General features: G+C 40.0%; 2 protein-coding genes across 2 annotated transcripts in view; both read right to left on the minus strand.

Moving 5' to 3' along the window:
• LOC147256185 (vitamin D3 receptor A) overlaps window positions 1-13575 on the minus strand; it is an 81477-nt gene that overhangs the window by 32984 nt on the left and 34918 nt on the right. The gene's annotated exons all lie outside the window — the stretch shown is intronic.
• LOC147256186 (uncharacterized) lies at window positions 7247-10107 on the minus strand. The gene is made up of 6 exons (XM_086214092.1): window positions 9917-10107; window positions 8660-8731; window positions 8449-8567; window positions 8290-8350; window positions 8101-8195; window positions 7247-7997 (listed from the first exon to the last, which is right to left on the minus strand). The coding sequence occupies exons 1-6, from the start codon at window positions 9968-9970 to the stop codon at window positions 7385-7387; spliced, it is 1014 nt and encodes a 337-aa protein (XP_086070218.1). The 5' UTR covers window positions 9971-10107; the 3' UTR covers window positions 7247-7384.

A 13575-nucleotide genomic window follows, 5' to 3' on the forward strand; every position in this document is an offset into this window, starting at 1 on the left:
TTTAAAAGGATTTTATGATACTGGAATAAATGATAATGTAAAAGCATCATGTATTAGGACCCAAAAATTAGAATTAAAATGTAAAAAAAATCTGCCACATAAACAGAACAAAAATAAAAAACAAAACAAAACACTTTTAGATAAACAAAAATCCATGGAACCACTGCATAATGGGTAACGTATTAAGGACGTACGATATTACCATCTTTTTTATTCTTACCTGACATGCCAGTATTTTACAACCGATTTGTCCAATAGTCTTATATATGCAGATGCTGATATTATCTCTACAAAATGGATTTATATGATATTGACATTGCGATCAGATTGAAAAACACATAAACAAACTGCATTTGAAAGAGGAATAATTTCATTATTTCCAAAGTATTTGGAAGACCCCATAGCTCAATGTAGCTTCGTCATAAACAACCACCAAAAAAAAAAAAGAAAAAAAAAAAGAATAAAACAGTCATTATGGTACATGCCAGTCTGGTATACCAGGGGTGTGTGTCATACACAAACACAGCGGGGATTTATAATTCATGTTGTGCGTGTTGGGGTCTGTGGATGCACACACAAAAACAAGCCGCAGACCATCATCCGTCATGCCAAATGCAGTCGCAGCATTTCTGTGTCAACGTAGCGATTCACAAAACAGCTTTCATTAGTGGTGCTGATTAACAATCGTGTGATAAAGCTCCAGGTGTGTAATTAACAACCACACCGTTAGTTCCCCTTTAATCACTTCTCTGTCACTTTTTATCTGTTTTCTCTCACTTGGTAACACCGCTTAATAATTAGCTTTTTCATTTATTTATAGTCAGTTGATTAATTGGTAGAGAACAGCCAGAATGTGAAGCTGTCAGGGCTAACATTTAATTCCATCTCACCCTCCTAACCATATTTGTTCTATTATTCTATCACATTTTCTTCTATATATCTTTTCATTTCACTACTTCTAATTTAAGAGAATAATACAATTAGTAACTTCAGCGTCACTGTCATGTCCTCTTCTCTTTAAATTAATAGACATTTATTGATATGAATGTGAGTGTTTATCATGATTCATGACTCAGCAGCACAGAATAATAGCAGAAAACGATGTGTTTCATAAGACAGAGAAGTGACTTTATCCAAATCAATTTCTTCTACTTTATTCTGAGGCATAAAACTGCACCGACAAAATCGATTGAATTGAGCGTAATTGGGAGAGACAGGTGAGACAATGTTTTTTGGACAAAGCAGAATGCAGCCATGGATAACACATTCGTCATGGATACAGTTTCATAAAATTAAAGTGTAGGCGTCTGCACTGGAAATTGATTTGTTGAATGTGTTGCACAGCTACGGTCAGATCATCTGTGTCTGAGGGAGACAGATACGCTTAATACACACACACACCCAAACAGCTTAATTTACCTGCACAGAGAAAGATAATATTACATAGTGTAATCAGTAAAAATTATAATTCTTAATAAGCATAAATAGTTATAATCACTGTTCCATTTTTTGCAAACTTCATGAGGGGGATGTCTAATTCGGTTAACACCCGTCCCAGGCCTGCCATATATCTACTATTACCATGGTCACACGGCTGCTGAGGTCCCCATGACAGCAGTCAGCGTGTCCTCCAGCCAGCTTTGATGACATAGTTGTGATGTAGCTTTGTATTGTGAGAACTGTATTGTGATGGAAAACCATCGCCAATTGTTTTCCATAACTTTTTTTTCATGTCAAATTCCAGTATCCATCCATATCCAACCAGGCAAGCAAAACATATTCACTGTGATTTCTACCGCAAAACACTAGGACAGTCCAGCGTAAGATTCACACGACCTACAGTTTGGAAATCAAAACCTCTTCTAATCACAAATGGCTCAATTTCATTACTAAATGCAGGCTCAAATATTCACTACTAAATGAATGAGTTCTCTATGTTGTTATCCACGGTTTTATTTCTTCTTATTTTGTTTGCATTATGTTTTATGGTTATTGTTTATTCTTTCTGTTTTATTGTTGTTATATTTGTTGGCATTATTCATTCTCATATCATTTTCAATAGTTATCATTTTGTTATTCTTCTTTCAACATTGTGCTCTACAGCTTTGATGAACTCCTTTCATGATGTTTTTATCTCATTTCTCTATGCTTTTAACTTATCATTATGCTTTTGTATAATTTTGTATGATTTATTTTTGAGCTCAGGCCCTGTATTAAGGTCTCTTGCCTCAGCTCAACTCCATTCTCTGTCATTTTGTATTCAGGTGCAAAAATTATTTTTTTTTTAAATTGAAAAACTGTCCTGCAGCTGGTGGCTCTCATCATCCACGGACAAAGCCGGGGGCTCATTCTTGAGGTGCTGTGTCCGTATGCGTCATCACAAGCTAGTCATTCACAGTGCAGCGGCTGAGCGTGTAACATTTCTGCTGGCGTACGATAAGGTAAAACATCGGCAAATAATACATGACTTCTTCGGGAAGTATCGTTCTTGCTGGCTATATTTCAGGTCTGTTATCAGATTGGATAAGAAGCTTTAGAGGATGATGAGGACGAACTCGTGCTGGTGCTTTTTCATTTATTTGGCAATTCGGTGACATTGGTTTTTACCATGTTTGCTATTTACCTCCACAAGTTGAATGATACCTTTTTGTACTCTTTCAAACACGGAGCTTCATCAACATTTTTGTCTTCTGAACAGTTTTCACACACACACACATGCACACACATACACACACACACACACACACACACACACACAAACACACACCCATGTCAAATCTCCGGTGTCATGGCAACACCAGTATTTTTGCATCCTCGCCTGCAGTGCCATCCTAAAAATCTCACTCCTCTTTCTTCCTTTATAGTTTCACTTTTCTGTTTGTCTGCCGTTTCTCACCGTTGAGCCTCTGATGAATACACATTTGTCTGTCACACTTGGGCGAGCTATGCAGAGTCGTGCACAGGTGAAATCTAATGTCAACAGATGAAAAATGTAGTGAGACAGATAATCAGGCCGGATTATAGCAGAGTCACTCTGCTGTCTGTTTTTTACTGAGGCTCCTGTTATTTTCCTCTCTGAAGCGACGCGCAAAGCAGCAGATTCCCATCTGCTAATGATAAAATTCATAAACCCCTCTTAGCATGTAAACAACTAGGTCTCATGAGGTCAACCATTACAGACCCCATCACTGTGAGGCGCTCAACAAAACAAAACAAAACTAAAAGATATCTGATATTTAAGATATCTAACTATATCTTCACTGAATCACTGAGTGGTGTAGTAGGGTTGGATATCATTTCAAATGCATCAATTCTGCAAATCGATTGTGATTCAGCTCATTGATTTATTGCTTAAGATGATGGTTACGTTTATGTATGGGGGAAAAAAAACATATTTGGCTGGATATCATTTGTCGATTTTAATATCGATTCTTGCTTATCGATTCCTTGTTGGTCTTCAAATCAAATTCCCAACCCAAAGTAAATAGTCTGTTTTTCTATTTTCACTCAAAATTACCCAAGTATTTAATTCACAAAATGCATCAAAATATGGTCAAGCCTGTTTAGAGGGAGAAATCCATTCAAGCTCTCCAACTTAATGACAGCCATTACTGGAACAGCCAGTAATGGTCGATAGAATGCTGAGGTACACATGTAAAGGTTACTAAAGCGCTGCTTGTTGCCCACAGTAAAAGCTTGTTTTTATCCATGGTGGGTTTTTTTTTTTTTTAACCTTAATTGTGTAATGCATCAGCTACTTGAAAACTCATGAAAAACAAGATCAGCACTTACCCCGTATGCATTTATGATAATAGCATTGTTATTTCCAAAGAGGATTTGATGTTTTTTGCCTATAATTAGGAGAACTCCGGGGCAACAAACAACTGATTGGATGCATTTACAAAAATCTATTTCTTTAGAGTTAAATGTGTTATACAATGTTCTCAGTGCTTCTTTGAACGGCTTTTCTTCAGACATGAGGAAAAGATTAGCGCATTCATACAGTACTTCAAGTATAAATATAACGTGGTACTGTATTAGCCGCTTCAAAACGTGTTAAAAGTAGCGATGCCAAATCAATGCTCCTTTTGTAACTGCTGCATCGGAAAGTAAAGCAGCAACATAAAGGAAGTCAGTTAAAAACGGTGTCGAAATTCTCTCGAGACGCTGACGGCTTTTCTTTTTCACTGCAGCCCCTCATGTGCCCCTCTGGGCCCATCAAACTACTGTACTGTGTTTGTCTTTATGCTCTCCTGCTATCATAAATCTGATGTTCCAGTTTGCAAAATATATACAGCCAATGAGCTGTTAAAACAACAAGACCGCCTGGCTTTGGGAGAAAGGAAAAGAACATGCTATATATTATGGATTAGAAGGCAACTTTTTAAATCCCACAACAAACTCTAAGCAGGCTGGGGACCGGCTTTCTCTTAGTTTGAACGTGAGGTAGATTTATAAATGCATTGATTAATCTGTGCCAGTACCCATCAAAAGTCCTCACCATAATGGAGTTTGTTGTCACCACCACAGAGACCAAGCCGGATGATTAATGATCATCTGGCGGCTTTTAACCCGGATGTGATGTTTTTGCAGACTGACAAAATAGGCTGACAAAACTGGATTGCGTTTAGAAGTGGTGCCGAATAACACTTGGATAAAATCAGCACAGTAGGTTCTACGGCGGATGCAATCGACAATTTAGACTTTGTCTCAACAACCTCCATGAGAGGACATGTTGAAACATGAAGCTCCAGATCCGCTCTTTATAAACTACTTGTGTCTATTCCCAGAAAAAAGTATTTATTTAGTATTGAACTTTGTTTCAGAGCTGTGAAAACTAATTTTCTGGTAATCCGTTCACAATCTCTTAGTGACACAACTCTGAGAACCACTGACAAATACCATCCAGAACCGACATGAGATTCATCTCAATTCAGTTGTGGCTACCACTGATCGTCACTGAGTAAATGTTAAAACTCAAGGACTTGCAGTGTTTGGCGATCCTACAGAAGGACGGAGGTTTGCGGCCAACAGACCCAGGCGCAGTTACAGTGTAAATTCACCACAACTGGTACAAACTACCTTTTTTTTTTTTTTTTTAATTAAACTTACATCCCTTCTCTTAGATGTTACTGCAGATCAACAAAAATTCTTTTGCTGCATTCAAGACAATTTAGAAGTCGGCTTTCTAACTGGAAGATTTGTGACATAATGGCTTTCAAACTGTTATCAACTTGGAAGGCAAAAACGAGGACACAGATTAGTGTACTGTTGAAACACGCTTGAAAGCGGTTTGTCAAGAAAAAAAAAAGTGACATTAAAAAACACATTCTGAACGATTAAATTTAAAATTAAGGAAAAAGGATTCCATCTTTGATACTTTAAGTGACATCAATTCTAAAAAGTTCCGGAACTAAATTTTCAAAGTTAGACACAGTTCAATTACCCCCTCCCCCCCAACTCAAATTTGATTTTTCCCACGTCTTCCGAGTTGTCTTGAACGAAGCATTTTCACCAACGGTTTTAACTGGGTAAACCAAAGTTTATGACACAGGAAAAGGAGTCTTCCTCTCTACTTTCACATAGTTTTTCTTCAAAGCTCAGCAGCAGTTCTGTACTGCCCAGTCCTGTATGAGGCTTATAGGAGGAAATGGAATCTATGACATATGGAGGGGTTCACTCTATAGGCAGCACAACAGGGAGCATGTCCTACTTTTACCACTGGCTGCCTCGCAGTGGGCCTCACTAACAGCAAACCACCATAAACTTCAGTCCAGTACAATAAAACAAAGTGGCAGCCAGGCAGGAGCTTAAAATGCACACACTCTCCAAACCCCAACACTTGTAAACCGAAGGGCCACTCCTGTAAATGTTTCACACATTTTCCTGTTATTGTGATGAATACAAATCTGTCTAAAGATGCGAGCCATCATCACACATGTGACAAATACATTAGTCTCCACTGGGCTGACTTCTTCAGGGCAGCAGTAGATCCAGGGAAGTTACAAATTGCAAGTTTAATTTTGTTTCAACAATGAACTTCGCCATGTATGCGATTCCGTCTGGCTCCACAACAACCCAATTTGGGTACAAGTGCTCATGTTGGACACAGACATCACAGCCAGAGGATTATTCTATCATGCGCAACAGTGGAGAGATTTAAGTGGCTCCACAGATATGCCCCAAATCCTGCTAATCTCAGGTAGGCTGAGCAAAATACTCTAATTTAGACTGAGTGTAGTAGAGATGGTAGCAGAGAGAAAGTCACTTCAAACAACACTGTAAGCAACAAAAAGGAGCAGCATGAAACCATAGTCTGGGTGCTATATGTTTCCCCGTATCAAGGATTTCAGTCTAGTGTTTACATTAGCCAATAGCGCTAAATGTTCATAACACCCTGAATTTGATGGAGCCCACCTGAGGTTCACACCAGCATTGCTGCCCTCTTCTGATTAGCACTCAACTAATGAACATACATAAATAGTTATAATTGTTAACCCCTTCATAAAGGTAATTTATAGCCGGTCCCTCCAAGATTCCACTGATTTTTTTTTTTTTTTTTTGATTGCTGTGTCCAAAAATGCTTGAATTTTCCAGGAGGATTTTCTTAAAAATTGCCACAAAATTAGCAGCATTTTTGTGATAATTTCTATGTGGTAAAATTCCAGGAACCAGCAGATTTTGCAAATTGGTGTGAAAAATGTGATTTACATTAATGAAAATGCCCCTTAACAGTTGTATAGCAGCGGCTGGTAGGAGCGGTACGTTTATATGTTGCAATGACAACCTAGAGGTCAAAGTGCACAATGCTGATGCATCCGTGATGCGGTGTTCATGTCATCGCTTTACATTCACTTACTGCACATCAGCTCGTCACAGAGTCGGACCGGTCTCAGGCTGGAGCGCAGGCTGCTTTTGTACAAATTTTTATTCAGACTCTCTTTTTCCATTTTGTAGATTTTCTTGGTCATGCTGTGTAACTGAGCTGAATGTCATCACTCCGATAAATACTCCTATCAATAATGTGATCTCAAATATCTTGAGCTTGTATTACAGAACATAATTTTGATTTCTTGGTGAGTTTATGTCCCTTAAATAGCCTGCTGCTCTTGATTACAATGACAACAAATGAAACCATAAATAACGTTGAGCACTCAGACTTCGCTGGCTCACACATAATTTGAACACTTATGCTGAATGCCAAAATAATCATAGAACATAATCTCATTCAATTGCTTTCTTTTTATTCTTTAAAAAGGTGGAAAAGTTTAACAAAATATGACACATGAAAACAGTTTTGTTTTTAAGGTTAATTTGTTTATTTGATCAACATAATATTTCCATTACAACTATACTATCATGCTTTCCCACTTTCTAATAAAGACTAGGTTATGGGGTAATACCGCCCACGGAACCAGTGGCGCCCCCTCCCCTCCCTGTTGATTTTGGGTTTTCCTGGAAGAGTGGACTCCGCTGAGAAGATGAAAACATCCAGTGGAACTGGCCTCTCATCCACAACCTGAGTCGGGGGTGCAGGAGGATGCGACTCCATCCCTGGGTCACTCTGGACTGGAAACAGTGCACTAATAAGCTCTGCAGCAACATCGCTGATCTTTCTCAGCAGCACTGGAGCAAAATTTGTGAGGTCTTTAGCCAGGTCCTCCGGGCCGCATGTCTTCCGGATGGCAGTTTGGATGGCAAGGACAAGGTTGTCCCTCCTGGAGCGGGACAAGGTGATCCGGCTCTCCCTGTTGTTGATGGTCATGGAGATCCTGTCCACAACAGCTTGGGTGACCCCAACAAACGCTTTACTCAGCATTTGTGAGGCCATGTTAAGCTGGGGACCTGGAGGGAGAACGTAAAATCCCTGCAGGACTCTTGGGACAACTGCGATGGCCACCTCTCGTGGGCTCAGCAGCTCGGTGCAGGAGGGGGCCTGTGGTTTTTGCCGCAGGACGGTGGCGAAGTTCTGTGCCACCCTCTGGAATTTTGGATGCCTGTTGGTGATTTAAATGAATTTATGAAACACTACATAACACTCCAGAGTAATAGAATCACAGTTAAAAAAAAAAAAAAAACATCCTGTCACACATGACTCACATCATCTCTGGGGGGACATCCTCCGGGGACTTGAGCAGCACCTGGGCCGCACACTGAATATCTCTCCTCCTGTTAGCATTATTGACATCCCACACCTGAAACCGAGAAAGAATGAGATTTTAACTAAGTTTGACACAGGATCAAATCAGAATAACGGAAAATGAACTGGGTCTATGATTCTGGTCTCACCATGCTGAGAAGGGGAGTGGCTTCGTCCGCATCAAAGCCCTGCAGCTCGAACTTCCAAAGGCTTCACACAAAAGGAAAACATAATTAGACTCTGCTTCATCATAGGCAAGAGAGCGTGTGTGTGTGTGTGTGTGTGTGTGTGTGTGTGTGGTAACTTACCTCTCTCTCAGGTCCTCTTTACTCTGCTGGACGATGGGCTCCAGCAGGTCCTCCACAGTGAGGTGACCTGGGAGCTTCTTCTTCTCCTGGAGGTGCAGGAGCTCTCTCAGCAGAGCGATCTAACAACACAGAGCAGATCAGTCACCCTGATATGCGACGAGAAACTGCTGATTTCATATCTGTGTGAGCTCAGATTGGTGGAAGCTTTTACCTGGACCTTGAAACTGGGCATATGCCAGCAGATCTGCAGCGCACGTGCATAGATTTTGGTGCCAAACAAGACCTGAGGAGGAAATGACATCATGTCACTGAGAAGTTATCTACTGACACGTAGATTTGGCATTTGTTAAACAACAAATAAACTTGATACTGAATGATGCATGTGCACTTTCTCAAACTATGACAATATTTGTGATAACATATTAACGTTATCATCTAACTCTGAGTGCACTAAATCAGGTCGCATGTGCCATTTATTCATGTGACCTGATACACAGCAACGCATTTACAATCAAAGTTGCTGTTTGCTGGTGTTACCTAGCAACGGCATTTTTCTTTAAAGATACATTTTCAAAACTGAGTCCAACAACACATCAACTCTCCTGTGGAATACATCATAAAGCACTCTATAGTCAGATAATTATGTAAAACAATCAGTTTATCTAAACAATTTCTTAAAAATAAAGTAGTGTAGCAGTGACTTTAAAGCAATAATTCAACCCAAAAATGAAAATTCAGTCGCCATCTACCCACCATCATGCTGATGGAAGGTCTGGTTAGGTGAGTGTTTACCAACTTTTAAATGTACATAAATATACATAATAAAATCATAAAACTCCTCTATGCTGCTCATCTGAAGTAATCCAAGTATCCCGAAGGCTCGACATGTCAAGTTCTTTTGAAAAACATCACTGCCGCTGCGTTTTTAGCCTCAGTTGTTTTGTTTTTTCGAAACAACTTGGCATGTTCAAGCTTAGGGACACTTAGATTACTTAAAACAACTGCGTCTTCATTTTTATTCATATGAAATCCTGGTTAACTGCGAACAGACAGTGGATTGACGAAGGACATGTCTTCATGCTCTCCAGGATATATAAATTTATACCACTGCGACACCAGTAACAGGACTTAAGTACTACAATAATGTCATTATATACAATAATAGGTTTAAGTCCGCTACATGGTAGATTCTGTAGTTGTTTACATTTGAAATGACAGTTTGACCTACAACACAGGGTTTCCTCTTTTTACATGACAAACATTCACAATGAGTCTGCATGTTCTCCTTGTGCCTGCGTGGGTTCTCTCCAGGTACTCTAGCTTCCTCCCGAGGCTGATTGATACTCTAAATTGACCGTAGGTGTGGCTGTGAGTGTGAATGGTTGTCTGTCTATATGTGTTGACCCTGTGATGGACTGGCAACAGGATAAGCAGTAGAAAATGGATGGATGGAAGCATTCTCACTTACCCTGATGGGCTTGTAGACTCCAGCGCTCTTCTCAATAAAAATCTTGTCCTCCATGGTGTCTTGACGGTGAATAATATCCAAATATCAAGTAAAATGGTCAGCAAGAGGTGTTTAACTAGATAGTTCTGACAAAACCAGGACCAGCAAGAGTGAATGATGAGCAGCAAGTGTCAGAGTGGAGGAGAGTCAGTGTGTCACATATAATATATTGTAGTCACAGTTGAGTCACCTGTTTGATCTCTTTGAAGTCTTATGACGCATCATATTCTGTAAACCACTGTAAAGCTGGAATTAACTCTTATGTTAGCTGTTTGCTATGTTAGCAAGCTAGTGTGACAAGCTAGGGCCAAGGGCTACCTTAAACCATTATCATCAAAAAATTAAATGAGCTCACAGGGACATTTGACAAGTATTATAAACATCCCACTTCAGCCCTGTCACGCACGAATCATGCATGAATGAACATGGTTAACAATGAATATACCTGAAAAAGGTCAATTACTGCAAATTATTTGTTCTTTTCATTTTAAGATAGATTTGTTTGTGCATCAAAAGCCAACCCTTATACAACTTGTGCACTGAAGAATATGGTAAATCAGAGATTAGTTCCTATGCACCATTCCACTCACGTGGACTGAAGGAGACACCATGCTGTGGTAACCTTTTTTTTTTTTTTTTTTTTAAATCAAGGTATTTCGTCGGTTATTTCTCACAATCCTCAAATTATTAACATTCTGATTATATTCTAATTCCCATTCAGCATATTATACCTCTGGAGTGAAATATTAAATACAGGCCCTACCCTGAGTTGCTGACTACATTCACCTCACACAGAAAAGCCAGAGCAAGTTTTTATCTGTTTCCCACACACCCACTCACCCGCGGGACAAGCGCTTGAGATGCTGTAAACTGTCTGAATGGTTGTGCTTTTATAGCAGCACTGTAATGACAGGGGCTGGAGGAAGCTGTCGTGGGATAAATACAGGTGGGCACCTGGCTCACGCACTCTTGCTTAATGGCGCAGGTGGAGCAACACACACACACACACACACACTCTCTCTCTCTCTCTCTCTCTCTCTCCTGTCTAACACACACACATACCAACATGAGAAAAGCTAGGAACAACCCAGCTGTGCAAAGGAATGATATGTTAATCAAATGAAATCACACACCCTCACACAAGCCTTGTGAGTGCACAGCAAGCACTTACAAGACGTGGGAACATGAAAACTACAACCCCAACAAAATATACTTCCCTCAATCATCAGATTAAAAGCACCAAGAATAACAGTCTGAGCATGCATGAGCATACACTTGCTATATTTATAGCATCACACAAGTGTCCCCTTTTGGGTCTTTCAGGCTAAAGACCTGAGGAGACAGATATGTTTGTGTTCTCTATTCCTTGCTCACGTCTTATATTTCCAAAGCCACTTTGTTGCATTTCTAAATGAATTACAATCACGGAACAAAGTGTCTTACATGTGCAGACACACATTGCCATAAAAATCTTCAAGAAGATGTTTGAATGCATGCCCTTATCATAAAAGTCTCTATGCTGAAGAAGAACTGATCAAGAAACTGGAGGTGAGCTGTGTGGGTCAGCTAACCCATGTACCGTTTATGTTAGTTAATGAGCTTGTCCACAACACTATAAACTAACAGATTCAATAAACTAAACTAAATTTCAACAATATTAAAAAAAATGTGTTAAGTATTTTGCTGGCATTTGATGTTATCCTGTTGCATGCTCTTATATGGAAAGGTTGCGGAGACTCAGGAGGTAGTGAGTGCTCGGTTTTGTTGTCATTGACAGTGGCAAGGCTAAAAACCGAAGATGGAGTTTGGCAATCAAACTGAGCGAAATGAGCATGAAGACACTGAGATGGTAGAACAGAAAGGTCAAATCAACTTCTGCTGGACTCTCTAAACACTGCAACGCGAAATATACAATTGACCCCCAGCGATAAAGACGGCAACACAACCACCACAGAAAGTAAGAATTAAAGGTCTGAATGAGTGTCAGAAAATTATCACTTTTGCTGGGAAAAATGATAAGAGGGCTTTCAAAGAATTAGAGGCCAGAAACAAGCTGCTTGCCTGGACACACGTTTCTCTGACGGCATTTCAAGGGACTGGTAACGGAATGTAGCGAGATGACATCACATCCTGGTATGTGATCTGGTTGTCGATACCCTTGTCACTATTCACTTTTTTTTTTTTGCAATCAATCCAAATCAATATTTGCTATCTAATGTATATTCAGAGACATTATCACTTCGGACGCTCTGTCACTGAAGTCTGAGCTTTCTGACGCATGCTCTGTCACACTGTTGGTTCAATTTCTACATTTGACTATTAATTATTTTAAAAAAGTAATATTAAAAAGGAGAGAAATTATATATCTTGAATGTTTTAACTTTGAATCCAAATTAAATCATTATACTTGCTCTGTGTGAGAGCGTCATCTGACCGAATGAACCATCCGGTGTCATCGGCTTTCACAAAAATGATCTTTTAAACTCAAAAGATACATGGATCTGACCTTCCTGATGATAATCATTGATTTATACTGATTGACTGACATTCGTATTGTAAAAAACCTTTTTGGCTTCATCCCCCTCACCTATGATAACTTAATCTTCTCTGCCATGGAGTGATGAGTCATCAGGCTTCCCCCCCCCCCCCCATTCAGTTCACAAAGGGTATGTCTAATGGTGTCTAATTGGATTAAAATTCCGTATATTTGTGATGATATTCAAATGTGTTTTGACCTTGGCCTGGCCTACTTCTGTGTTCCCTCTCCTAGCGCCAATCCACAACAGCAGCTTTGAACTTTAGACCTTGTTTTCTAGGCTGAGGATGAAAACGAACATGCCGTCGGGCCGTTGGCAGGCTGACAAGGAGACGAGGAGGGAGCAGCGAGAGGAAAAGAGGGAGAGACAGAGCGTGGCTTGTAAAGAAAGGAATGAAGTAATGAAAAAAATAAGCAGGGAACTATAGAATGGAGAGGGGAGGGGAAAAAGAGGATTGGAGGGGTGAAGGATGAAAGAAAAAGCGGCAGAACATAAAGAAAGGCAGGTGATGAAAAGGCATGGAATGAAACATGAAAAGTACAAAGGAGACACCGCCGAAGAAAACAGTACAGAGAAGTGAGGCAGATTTTAAAATTCTGATATTTACTAGCGCATGCGGGCTCTCATGAGGATGAAACTCTTTCCATTTCATCAGTTTTCCTCCAGTGCCACCCACAACCCCAAGTGTCAGGTTTGCACATACCACAGTTTTTCATGTGTGTTTGATAGTCAGGAAACTGTCTTAGTAGTTCACAGCTGTTCATTTGTGATGAATGTCTCTGGCAAAAAAAAAAAAAGTCACTCTAGGCCCGGGGGTGTCACATAATCTACCACCGCACTCCTGTTCCTGGCTTCTTAACTCAAGTGGCTTAGTGAGAGCTGAGGCAGTAATGTACTGAATACACAGTATACTCACTGAAGGACAACATGTCTCTCGCACAGAGCCCATTCATCTAGTAGTGCATTTGATTTGGTTTCGTTTTGAACACAAGAGTGCTAGAAGTTTAGATCAAAGACACTTTAATGCAGCGTTTCTCAAAGTGTGTGGCGCGCCCGGAGGCGTCACGGGGGGGGCGCGAGTCA

The sequence above is a fragment of the Aulostomus chinensis genome, chromosome 9 (assembly GCF_037954235.1).
Source record: "Aulostomus chinensis isolate RoL2024-O1b breed Wild chromosome 9, RoL_Achi_v1.0, whole genome shotgun sequence".
Taxonomy (NCBI): Eukaryota; Metazoa; Chordata; class Actinopteri; order Syngnathiformes; family Aulostomidae; genus Aulostomus; species Aulostomus chinensis.

What these genes read in the sequence shown, in the direction of transcription:
- LOC147256186 (XM_086214092.1), bottom strand. Translation starts at nt 9,970, where the DNA reads ATGGAGGACAAGATTTTTATTGAGAAGAGCGCTGGAGTCTACAAGCCC. An exon ending in CCACTCCCCTTCTCAGCATG is followed by an intron (nt 8,196 to 8,289) that starts GTGAGACCAGAA and finishes TCTCGGTTTCAG; the next exon opens with GTGTGGGATGTCAATAATGC. An exon ending in GATGTCCCCCCAGAGATGAT is followed by an intron (nt 7,998 to 8,100) that starts GTGAGTCATGTG and finishes AATCACCAACAG; the next exon opens with GCATCCAAAATTCCAGAGGG.